Source organism: Eurypyga helias, unplaced genomic scaffold, assembly GCF_000690775.1.
Source record: "Eurypyga helias isolate BGI_N326 unplaced genomic scaffold, ASM69077v1 scaffold15840, whole genome shotgun sequence".
NCBI classification, from domain to species: domain Eukaryota; kingdom Metazoa; phylum Chordata; class Aves; order Eurypygiformes; family Eurypygidae; genus Eurypyga; species Eurypyga helias.
The window spans coordinates 1-12,104 of NW_010227763.1; the positions used below are offsets into that span (position 1 = coordinate 1).

The window sequence follows — 12,104 nt, forward strand, 5'->3', positions numbered from 1 at the left end:
CAGGGGCGGCGGTGGGTGGGTCTGGCGGTGCACAGCGGAGCTCTGCAAAGCCCTGCCACAGTCCGCGCAAGCTGAAACCGTCTGGGAATGTGTTTGCTTTCCAGGAGTCTCCGAAGTCTGCAAAAAGCACTACAAAGCCTGGCAGCAGCGGTAGCGGGAAGGATGGCGGGGCAGAGAATTCGGAAGAGGTAAGGCTGTCACCTTGGACATGGCAGTGTGTGCGTGCAGCTCGTCTTTGAGGAGGAATAGCGTCTTTCATTCGAGCTGCTCTGCCAGTGTGTCACCAGAATCCGAGAATATGGAAGCAAAGACTGAAGTTAAGATGAAGTTAGTTCCCGTTGAAAGTTGGCCCAGAGGGAGCGATGGCTATGGCATAGGAGACAGGATAAGCCTTGTACCCCACAGCCCTGCAAAAAGAGATTTGGCACAAAGCTGTCAGCGGGCGCTGCTCGCAGAGCGTGGCTGCAGAGAGGGAAAAGCCACGGTCTCCAAGGAGTAGGAAGCCTGGCAGATGGGAGCAGGTTCCTTGCGCCTGTCAGAGCAAAGCGCAGTAAACTCTTGTCACCTTGTCTCAAAGTGGGAGAGTAGTGAGAAGCAGTAGAAAAGGAATGTGTTCTTTTGAGGGATGTTCTGGGGGAGTGAGGCTAGGAAATAATGGATAGGACACCTGGAAGAATAGAGATTAAGTGGTTCTCCTTCAGCTTAACAACCTTGTGAGTAACATTGTGCTCAGCAACAAGAAGTCAGTCTGTATTCCGAGCTGTGCAGAGCCTCTTTTCACTCTCAGTTTTGATGTTGCCAAGCCAGATGTGAGAGGATGGCCTCAGCAGAATGTGATGAGTGATAAGCTGTGCTTAGAATGAGTAAAAGATTGGGTAAAGTGGAACTTTTCTGGTGGACTTGTGTTTGTCCGGCGCTCAAACAGCGTGGTTGTGGATTTCAAGACTTGGCTCAGAAGAGGGCTGTACGTGTGTCCAAGGAAGCATGCATATGTCTGTGTTTTATTTTTTTTAATGCTGCAGTTTGGCAAACAAGCTGTGCCACTTCTGTGTCCTTAGAAGCCTGTGTACTCGAGTCTCGCCTGGAACACGTTGCACTTGTAATTTGGAGGATTAGGGATGGAAGAGATATAAGGCTAATGAAGACTGGGATGAAATCTGTAGTTCAGTGGGATGGTCACAGTCAAAATAAAGTTATTTTAGAGTCACCTCCAAAGCATAGATCTGTGTTGTAGAACCTCGGAAAATACCCCTCCTACTAGCCACTTGGTATCAAAGTCCAAGCCATGCTCATGACTAACCTGCTGTGTGGCCACCAAAGAATCAGAAGCCAACTTTGTTTGCCTTGGAGCAGGCGGCAGTTTTGTAAATTCTCTTTTTATATCCCATCCTGGTCTTGGCCTCTGCCCATTTTATTTTGTGTATACAGCTGAAAACAGCTTACTGGGAGAGCTGTCTGCCAGCTCTGAGGAAGCGAGAGAACTCCTGCCTTGGCACCATGGGGTCAGGCTTACCCTTTGTTTATTTGGCACTCTTTGTCTGCTGAGCTCACCGCTCTGGGAAGAAGAAGGGAAGCCTGGGTCTCGCAGCGTGAGGGTGACAGACAGCCATCAAGGCAGAGGACTCTGATGTTCCCGTCCAAATCAGCGGTGGGCTGCTGTGCTGCTCTCCTTACTACAAGTGATGCAGTAAGAAAGGAAGAACAGTGCAGGCTACAAGTTTCCTTCCGTGACCTGAAATGGCACGTAATGTCTGGTTGTTCCTGGGTGCAGAAGAAACTTAGAAGGGATGTGTCTAAGCTTCCCTCCCACAAAACATATCCAGCCACTTCCTCATACTCCAAACAAAATCCAGCCCTTCTTTAAGATGGAAGGCTGGGTTTCCTTTGATCATAGGAACAGAGAGCAGAGCAGAAAGGAGACACCTCTGCAGTGTGCAGTGCCACAGGTCACTTCTCCCTTTCCCTGTTGAGTTTGCCGTGAAGCCTGTTCTCTCTTGGTGCTTTCCTGTCTCCGGACTGCTCTGCTGCAGGATGGAAGAGAGCTCTTTGCTTGATAAGAAGAAATGTATGCCAGTTTGAATGCGATTTTCCTGCTCTTCAGGAAGCACAGAAAGGTATTTTGAATTTCACATTGGGGATCATGTGCTGGGAGTTAGACTCTTTCACGGTGTCAGAAGCAGGAGGGGGTTTGGCTGGTGAAACACCAGGATTGGTGTTGCCTGGTGGGGTTGATGGGCTGAGCCTCTGGATGCCTCTGCTGCCGTTGTGTAGAGTTCTGTGCCCTGTGAATCCTTCCATGGAGTTGGGGTTGGTCGGTCGCCTTTTCTAAGGTGAAAGTTGTGTTCACCAAAGAGAATTTTCTTTTTTCTTCATACCTCCTTAGATGCTTAATGGGCTTGTGGCAAGAGAGCAACTTTAGGGCAGTCCTCTTCCAGTACGCGCGTTCCTCTCTCACACCATGCTTCAAGGAGCAGGGCAGGACTCAGCCCTAATTTAATCTGGTACCAGAAAGTTGTGACTTGTTTTGCAGGCAAGTTGTCTGGCTGGTGGAATGAGTAAAGCCTGTCGACGAGCAGCTCTGGTTTGACAGATGTGAGCAAGCGGAGCGGGCGAGAACTTCCTATGGAGGTCTCCGTGGAGGGATACGGAGAGGGTAGGGGTCAGTCCAGGAACCCTGAAGTGTAGTGCTTTGTTCTCTGAAGCGAAGGAGCTCAAGCGGAGTGGGCGAGAACTTCCTGTGGAGGGATACGGAGAGGGTAGGGGTCAGTCCAGGAACCCTGAAGTGTAGTGCTTTGTTCTCTGAAGCGAAGGAGCTTCTAGTGGAGCCGATCTGGAATGGCAGATTGTTCAGCAGCAGATCAGCCCCACAAGGGAAGGCAAGTGTTTGGGGTCCCTCGGACGTGCGGGAGTACTGCACCGCCCTTTTAGCTGCCCGTCTTAGGGTGAAGCTCTCTGAGGTGAAGAGCCAGCAGAGCCTGGCCAGCCCCTCGCCTGGGGGAGGGTGCCATTTGCTCAGGAAGAGACAGAAGCAGGGGAGGAAAACATGAGAGCAGGGAGTGGGAAATAAAAGGTTTGTGTAGTCCATTCCCTCTGAGTTGTGATGAAGGTATGAATGCAGAGAATGTCTGCGTGGCTGTTTAAGGAGAAAGAAACATAACGTCAGAGAACAAGGCAGCATTGAATGAGGATGGGAAAAAAAAAAGTCCAGAAAGGAGAGGCAGCTGGGTGGGGAAGAGCATTAATGACCTGGAAGTGGGAGCAGGGATTAGCAACAGCAGTAAAGAGGAGAGAGGAGTTGCTCTGCAGCCTCAAGGGCAGTTTGGAGCCTCGCTGGTGAGATTTGCAGCTCTGAGAGAGGGTGCTCCTTTCCACTGAGCTGCTGTATTACGTGTTTTGCAGATATCTCCATGGGGCTTGTTACTGCAGTACCTGGAGTTCATTATCCAGAGACAGGCGTTACAGCGTGCGCCGATGTTACTTGTGAGGCAGAGAGCTTCATTTTAATAGGGGAGCTGTGTAACAGCAGACAAAGAGAGCAGGTACTGACTTGAGGGATGGGAAGGGAAGAGTCATCGGAGGAGGAGGAGCTGAGATCTGGGCTGAGAAGCTTAGCAAGCGGGGGATGCTCAAGGGACCAGTGAGGCAGAAGGGCTTTTCGAGTGGCGATGCACCCAGCTGCAGTAGGAGTGCCTGCAGAGGTGAGGTCATGCATGGGTAGGAGAGCGGAGGAGAAGCTGGCACAGCTCAGGGGGGCTGAGGGAAGAGGGTCTCTGTCCTTGGGAGCCTGGGGTGAAGAGAAATGACACAGGGCAAGCCCAGGGCCCACTGACTTGTGCAGGCAAGTTCCTAGTGAGGAGGAGAGGTGGTGGGAACCAGTGGGGAGGAAGTGCCACGAAGTCAGGGAACCTGTACCGGGCGGGGGAGTTGGAAGCCAGGGAGCCTCTGCCCAGGGGAGTGCAAAACCAGGGAGCCTGTGCCTGGGGGAGTGTGAACGCGATTGCAATTGGGACTGGCCCATCCTGTTGGCACGAGCGGCCGCTCCGCTGCAGCGGGAAAGGTGGGGCTGCCGCACCGCGCTTGGGTGAACGGCTTTGTGCTGTTCTCTGGTCACTTCAGCACGTGCACCGTAGCAGCTGCTGGCAAGCAGTGTCTCCCGAGCAGCTGGCTTTGCCGGGGTGGTGCGAGCCCGGGCTGAGCCCGGTCAGGTAGATGTGTGCCTGCAGCCATGTTGTGGTCGGCTGGTGTTGATGTCAGGAAAACGGTCTGTGAGGTTGATTACCTGTGTATTAAGAGAGAAGCTTTCAGTTTTAGCAGTCTGCTGTGTTTTCAGGGATGGAAACATTAGAGAACAAAGTGTTAGGAAATTTAAAACAAGCGTCTTCCGATGCATGTGGCCAAGGTAGGAGGTGTTGAAGGCAGAAGGACAGCAGGCCTGCTGCAGGAAGCGCCTCCTGAAAGCAAGTATTCAGCTTGGTGCCAGAAAGTCCATATAGAAGCGATTCCTCCTAAACCCCTCTGAGTGCTGCAGCTTAAGCGTATATCTGACCTCCCCCATCATTGCATTTTCTCTGGCAAAACTCAGTTGTGTGAATTTGCACGTGTGTGGCTGTTTCCTAAATGACCAGCAACTAAACCTGAAGTTGTTGTTCTGTTTCTCTTTGTGCCAGCCACTGAAGACTGTAGAAGCTTGTGGCAGGGACTTTTCCAGACCCCTCACGAAGGTGGTGTGGCCGCAGCCTGTTAGCCTGTGGTACGCACACCATGCTCAGAACGTTTGTGTGTGACATTTTTGGGTAGGTGGGGAGTACACCCTCCTGCAAGAATTGGGCTTGTTCAGCCTGGAGAAGAGAAGGCTCCGGGGAGACCTTATAGCACCTTCCAGTACCTGAAGGGGCTACAAGGAAGCTGGGAGGGACTTTTTACAAGGGGCTGTAGTGACAGGACAAGGGGTAACGGGGTTAAATTGAAAGTGGGGAGGTTTAGATTAGATATCAGGAAGAAATTTTTCCTGGAGAGGGTGTTGAGGCACTGGCACAGGTTGCCCAGAGAAGCTGTGGATGCCCCATCCCTGGAAGTGTTCAAGGCCAGGCTGGATGAGGCTTTGAGCAACCTGGTCTAGCGGAAGGTGTCCCTGCCCATGGCAGGGGGGTTGGAACTAGATGGTCTTTAGGGTCCCATCCAACCCAAACCATTCCATGATTCTATGATTCGTGTTTTGTGTTGGATGCTGTTCTTCACAGAGAGTCTTTGCATTTGTTGTACAGTTCCTGATCTGTAGGGCAGTGTCTCCTTGTAGGCAGCTTTCCCTATTCCTACCTTGATGCTTCCCCATGTGCTGTGCAGTAGTTCTTGCTCTTACACTGTGGTGCTGTGCCACACCTCTTTGGAAACCGTCGGGACTCGGTTCAGGGTAAGGACTGTGCCTGTCTCAGGTAAGCTGCAGCTCAGCTGCTCCTCCCAGGAAGAGACAGGCCATATCTCATTTGGAAGCGAGCTCTGATTGAGCTGCTGCGCTGCTGGTCCTTTCCATTAACATCCTGCTGGTCGGCCTTCTGGGGAGGTGTGCGTTTGTACCGCTGCGCTGTATGTGCCAGTGAGCAGTTTATGAGGAAAGGAGGGGGTGTCGTTCAAGGATTTCACCTACCTCTGCTCCCCATCCATTGCGCTATCCCTGTTGTGTCCTAAACAGGTTCACCCTGCAGCTCCTTGGCTTATTGTGCCAGCCGGAATGAGGTGGCAGAGCTGAGGAAGGGAGCGTTGCTGGGCTCACACAGCAGAACCAGAGGAGGCTGAGTGCTGTCTCCAGCTGAGCCCTCTGCTAGAGGCTTGCTGGCAGGATGTCCCCCTCTTCCATGTTTTCCACAGGTTGGGTCAGTATGGTGTTTAAGAGTCAGTTATTGAGTCGTTATCGTCCAAGTGGGACTTGGTCAGTGAGGTCAGAGCAGAGCTGAGCTGAGCAAACACTGGCAAACACTTGAGTGTCTGGTCCCCTGCTAAAAAAGAGGAAAGTGCCCGCTGTTTAACAAGCAGGGAGAGGATGTCTGCTGGAGGAAAGTGCAGGCAAAGGGTTTGTGGCTAAAAGGGGGGATGTGGAAAAAGCAGATTGACAGAAGTCCAGGCAGCAGTGAGGCTGAGACAAAGTGGAGATGAAAGGAGCAGCCAGTATGGCTTAGGAAAGCCCACAAGCTTTGGGTATGGCCTGTGTGGTTTGGAGACTTTGCAACTCCTGGTCTAGGGATGGAGCAATGATTTTGGTGGTCTTCACTACTGCCTTTCCAGGGCCATCATGTCTGCTCTGAACTATGTGCTGCTCTGCTTTTTCCCAGATGGTTCCTTGCACAAAGATGGGGAAGCAATTTGCTAGGTTTCAAAACTTTGCTGCTGTGTGTTTTATAGAGTGCAGTAATCAGAGGCTGTGGCACACCGATGTCTCCGTTTGCACCACAGAAAGTTCTTATTTCTGCTTTCTCGTGTCAGCAAAGTTCCATGACTTGTTACAAGATGTGTTTTTGCTTACCATATCCCTAGCACCCTGTGTGCTGAGAGGCTCTGGTGTCTTTGTGGAACCTTGCAGACACGAGTAAAAGCGATGTTCAGCTTGCAGGTATGGTGCAAATGCAACCAACGGGTCGAGAGCCCTGCAGAAGTGGGTGAGATGCACTGAACTGCAAGTGCAACACTGAAAAACGTGCCGGGTTTCTTCAGTCCGAGAAGGTGATGGCAATAACTGATTGCCTGTGAGACTTGTAGGTAAAAGCTTGAGTTGTTTTACTCTCTTCTCCCTTGTCAGGCCCAGCAGCCGCAGCAGCAGCCGCAGCCGCAGCAGCAGCAACAGCAGACAACTTCAAATAAGCGGCCCAGTAACAGCGCTCCCCCACCAACCCAGCTGAATAAGATTAAATACTCGGGAGGACCCCAGATTGTGAAGAAGGAGCGCCGGCACAGCTCTTCTCGCTTCAATCTGAGCAAAAACCGGGAACTACAAAAGCTCCCAGCCCTTAAAGGTAAAGAAGCTGTGGGGTCGGGGTGACCTACGTGACAAGCTATGTCTTCTCCAGGCAGAGTGCAGTGGTGTAAGGGCTCTTCCCAAAGCAACCCTGGCAGCGTCCTGCTGACCTCCTCCTGGCAGCGCCTCGGGGATGGCTCTGGGAAAGGTGCTTGGCTTGGTTGCAGGTTGAGAACTGATGGATAGCGTAAAGGAAAAGGAGGATACTCAATGCAGACTTTGGTACTTACCTTCCCGTTTGAACTGATTTAAACCCTCATGCTTATATGTACTTAGGATTGCCTCAGATTCTGTGCAGGAAGGTGGGGAAGTACAGAGACCTTGGTGCAGGCTGCTCCTGGTTCCTACAGCCTGGGTCCTGGGAGAGAACCAGTGTTGTGGTTTAGCCTTACCTGGCAGTTAAGTACCACTCAGTCGCTCGATCACCTCTTCCCCTCCTCTAGTGCAGCAGAGTGGAGGAGAAGACAAGGACAGCTCGTTTAATGATTTAAATGTAAATTATAGTGATACTAACAATACTACTACTACTAAGTAATTAAAACAATAGAAAACAGAACATACAGTAGCTCACCACATGCCGACCGACACACAGCCAGGTCCCAAAGCAGCGAACAGTCCCTGAGCCTGAGAAGGGTGAGAAAAAACCCCGACACCCCAAACCACTAACTGCTCCCCTCCTAACAACTACCAAGAGCCAACTAAAGGAGCTAACGACCCAGCTATCAAGCTAGCCAAACACCTTAACAATCACATCCAGGCCACCTCCCGCTGACCACTGAGCGTGACTTGCCATGGAATGAAACAAATCTCTGCGCTGCTCTGGGCCAGCCAGCTCTGTATGAGAGAGGAGCTCGTTCCTGCCTGAAATCAGCACAACCAGGCCTCCTCCTCCTTGTGTTTCCGTTGCAAATTACGGTAGTGCTATTGAACTTGTCCCCATCAGGGCAATTACCCGGCATTAGCAGTTAGTCTACATAATGGTGCAATTAAACATGACTTAAGTGTGGACAAGGAGAAAGCATCAGCCAGAGCCGTTGCTGACGTTGCTCACAGAAAACGGCAGTCCTTTTTAGGAAGGGTGACTGCCTGGCAGCTCAGCAGCCATTCTGCGAGTCGGAGGTCAGTTTGCCTGGTTGGCCTTAGCAGTGCATGGTCTCCAGTGGCAATATATCGAAAAGGGAATGCTGTTAATAGAGGGCCTCTCCTGCCTTGGCTCTTCTCTTCAGGGAGGAGGGTTAGCCTATGGGGTGCTCTGCCCCACTCCCCTTGTGACTGGGGTGCAGGGCGTGGGTGTCACTGGTCTGTGATGGGAGCTAGTCAAGTGAGTTTTTTTTCCAGTGTACCTTGTACTGGGAAGGGATCAGGGCTTATCAGATCAGACGATACTACCATGTTTGAAATCACCTTATGGGATAGTGCTCCAGAGGCCTTTCAATCCCTCTCCTTCCTCACCCATCTCTATATGGCAGGGATAACACTGCTTTTTCCTTTTGCCCCGCCAGCTCAGTGGGGACTGTGACAAGGAAGGGGGAATGCAGGACAGGGAGCAAACCACACTGGGCAAACTGGAAAGCTGTTTTGCCTGTCTCCAAGGACAGATGTCCCTGCTTTCTCTGACAGATGCTCCTCCGCACGAACGAGAAGAGCTTTTCATCCAGAAGCTGCGGCAGTGCTGCGTGCTTTTTGACTTCATCTCCGACCCCCTCAGTGACCTGAAGTTCAAGGAGGTGAAGCGAGCCGGTCTCAACGAGATGGTGGAATACATCACGCACAACCGTGATGTTGTCACTGAGGCCATCTACCCCGAAGCTGTTATCATGGTAGGGCATGGGGCCAGAATGGGCTTGTGTGCAGACTGTTCAGAAGCACGGCAGGGCGGGGAGGACAGGGGTTTGTCAAAGAGGAATATGACTCCAGTCCTACCCATTCCTTATTACCTGCCCACCCCCAGAAAGAGAAGAATGGGAGCAGGGTGACAGTGCTTGATGTAGGGAGAGGTGGAAGCTCTTGCCCCTGGCACAGACTACACTTGTGAGTTCATATGCATCCTGCAACCCCACAGCGTCTAGGGAGGGATCTGTGGGCACAGCTATGGCAAATCACAGTGCGTTGCTCTGCGGTGAAGGATTTGCTACGGGGAGGGCCACGGTGGGGTGCAGGGATGTCATTCATATGCCTTTTCGCTCACCTCAGTTTTCAGTGAACCTCTTCCGGACACTCCCGCCATCGTCCAATCCCACAGGTGCGGAGTTTGACCCCGAGGAAGATGAGCCTACGTTAGAGGCTGCCTGGCCACACCTTCAGGTGAGGAGGATGAGGGTTGGATATAGATGTGGTGAATTTATCTCCAGGAATTAGAGTCCAGGGCTGGAGTCTGCCAGCCCTGCCACTGGATCCCCAGCCTGTGAGCTTGCTGCTGTGGGGACTGGGAGAGACCAGGCCACCCGTGGGTCAGATGTGGTTGTAGGCAATGGAAGCAGCAGGGGTGTCCTGGAAACAGGCTGATGGCTGTGTACAGTCACCTGCAGATGGCTGTAATCCTACGTGGCCCTCAGCTAGGCTGGGAGTGAACACTTTACTGGGAGTGAGGGAATTATGCCGGATTGCCAGTGTAAAGAGGCAATTCCCAGCAGCATTGATGTCCCTCCCAAAGGCTCAAAAGCCCTCATCCTCTGGGCTTCAGCAGCTTTGGAGACAGCACCCCTGTCTGCTTCAGTGCTCCTCTCCTTGCCCAGCTCCCTGGGAGGTGCATGGAGGAAGAGGACTGCTTGGTGCCGAAGCAAAGCCTGTTCCAGCACCTGCTGACATGTCTCTTGTATGCTGGATGTAATTCAGTTGTGTTAACTGGGAGCAAGCACTTGATTGGAAAAGGTAGGGAACTGGAGGGGAGGAAGATGGGGAGGGAGTCAAGGATCCTTTCATTAGACTGAGTGTCCTGGGAAACAGCCTTCAAGTAGGTGAAAAGGGTTATGAAAGCAACAGTGAGCATGGTTTAGCAGCTCAGCAGTGGAAGTCAGGAGGTAAGCTTTCGGGGGGCCTCCCCAGGCTGAGGGGGCACAGGGACGTGCTGTCCAGCAGACAGAGGCAAAACAAGAGCTGGGCTCTGCACAATGAAGCAGAAAATACAGAGAGGAAATAAAAGTGCAGTTCTGCAGCAGTGGTTAATCACTTCTCACTGCTGCAGATGACAAGGGGATGTGACCGTCGATAGAAATGGTGTGTCTTCAGCACCAGCATGCTGTGAATGCTGGGAAGCATTTGTTTCTCAGAGGGCAGTCAGCAGCAGCCACCATGGATTTGTGGCAAGCGCCTGCTGAGGTTTTCGGCCATCAACTTGTTTTTTTCTGTGCTGCTGTCCTTGGCAGGTGGGCCCTACCTATGGAAGGTGGCCCCATAGCTCCTTTAATTCCAGAGTCAGACCTTTGGGATGCAGTGCTCTTGTTTGGCCCCTCAGAAGCACTAGGGAGGGTCAGCACAGGAATGGACTCATCCCTCTAGGAGGACAGCAGGACCAGAAGTTGCTGTTTCAGCACTGACAGCCTTAAAGCAAGCTGCCCTTTGTTGCCCAAGTGGGACACACCATGCAGCTTGCATGGTTTAGCCAAGCCAGTCTGGAGTCAGGCCCCAGGAGGCAGAGCACACAACATGTTTTCCTGGGGTCTGTTTCATTTCTCTGCTTTTCTGTTCATCCATGGTGTGTCCCAGGGGCTTCTACCGAAGCCTGAGCCTTTGCCATCTCTCCTCTGGATGTTTCTGTTCCCTGTAGAGACGTGGGCTGAAAGTGGGAGAAGAGTTTCCCAGGCCCAGTGTCTTCATTTGAGTTAGGTGGCTGTTGTCTTTGGTCTGGGACCTGAGGTGATGCAGACTTGGGCAGTTATGTGCTACTGGCGGCTGAATTGATCCCATTGAGTTGGGAAACACAGGTTTCTGTGTTTTCTGTGCTCCTGCTCAGCCTTCCCAGACTTTCCCTGAATCCTTAGGGAGAAGGAAAACATTTAAAATGTGAAGAAAACACTGGTGAGAGGATGGAGGGGGGGATATTTGAGCGATCTCTCCTTTTCCCCCCATAGCTGGTGTACGAGTTCTTCCTCCGGTTCCTGGAATCGCCTGACTTTCAACCAAATGTAGCCAAGAAGTACATTGACCAGAAGTTTGTACTATCGGTGAGTAGTCGTTGCCCCTACGCTGTGCACCACGTTTGTGAAAGACAGGCGGCAGATTTTGGTCACGGTGTTAGGCACACAGCTTTGTCGGCACGGCCTTGATGATGTGCGTTTTCTTTTTTCCTTTGTCTACTCTTGAATGAGCAGCCAGAATTCTCTGTGTGGGGGCAAGAACGTGTGTGAGCCGTAGTCCCCAGAGTTAACTCATCACATGTATGATGAGTGGAGGGCGGCACTGGTGGGCTTGCAGGGGAAATCTGAGGACATGCAGCTTTGTAGCGTGTGCAGGCCGTCACTGTGCTTCCAGAGACAAAAGAGGTGTGGGTGGTTCCAGCTTGTGACTAGGAGGCTGAATGTTTTGGGGAAGCAACCACTGTGCTCAGGGTGCTGCAGGCATCACTCAGCTGAAAGAGCTGCTTTTGCTGAGCCGGAGCAGTGCCCGCTGTTGCTGGTAGCATTGTCCAGACAGGCAGTATGCAGACGCTGAATTTCTCTCCCCACAGCTGCTGGATCTCTTTGATAGTGAAGACCCTAGAGAACGAGACTTCCTAAAGACTATTCTGCACAGGATCTATGGGAAATTCCTGGGTCTGCGAGCATACGTGAGACGGCAGATCAACAATATATTTTACAGGTGAGATGTTTCTTACTGCCACTGGCCTAGTGAGTGAGTGGGACAATCCAGTGAGATAAATTTGGGGCACTGGGCTGTGACTCTCTCTGATCCAGATTGTGATTAGCTAGGTGACTCGGTTAAGTCACACTGCTTTGGTAGGGATAGCATTCATCTGTGCTTAAGAGCAGTGAGGATGTGTGCTGTGGTTTAACCCTGGCCAGTAATAAAATGCTATGAAGCTGCTCACACGACTCCCCGCTTCCTCCTCCAGCGGAGGGGGAGAAGGGAGAATAGAAGGAAAAAAGACAAGGAAGCTCAT

General features: G+C 51.9%; 1 protein-coding gene across 1 annotated transcript; it reads left to right on the plus strand.

The window, feature by feature from the left end:
• Positions 1–104: 104 nt before the first annotated feature.
• On the plus strand, positions 105–11,803 carry LOC104513956 (serine/threonine-protein phosphatase 2A 56 kDa regulatory subunit delta isoform-like; the record flags this gene model as incomplete). Its single annotated transcript, XM_010157470.1, has 6 exons — positions 105–188; positions 6,791–7,004; positions 8,627–8,826; positions 9,200–9,310; positions 11,077–11,169; positions 11,673–11,803. Coding segments are annotated over 6 exons (833 nt in total), but the record flags the coding sequence as incomplete, so codon positions are not given.
• Positions 11,804–12,104: the final 301 nt, after the last annotated feature.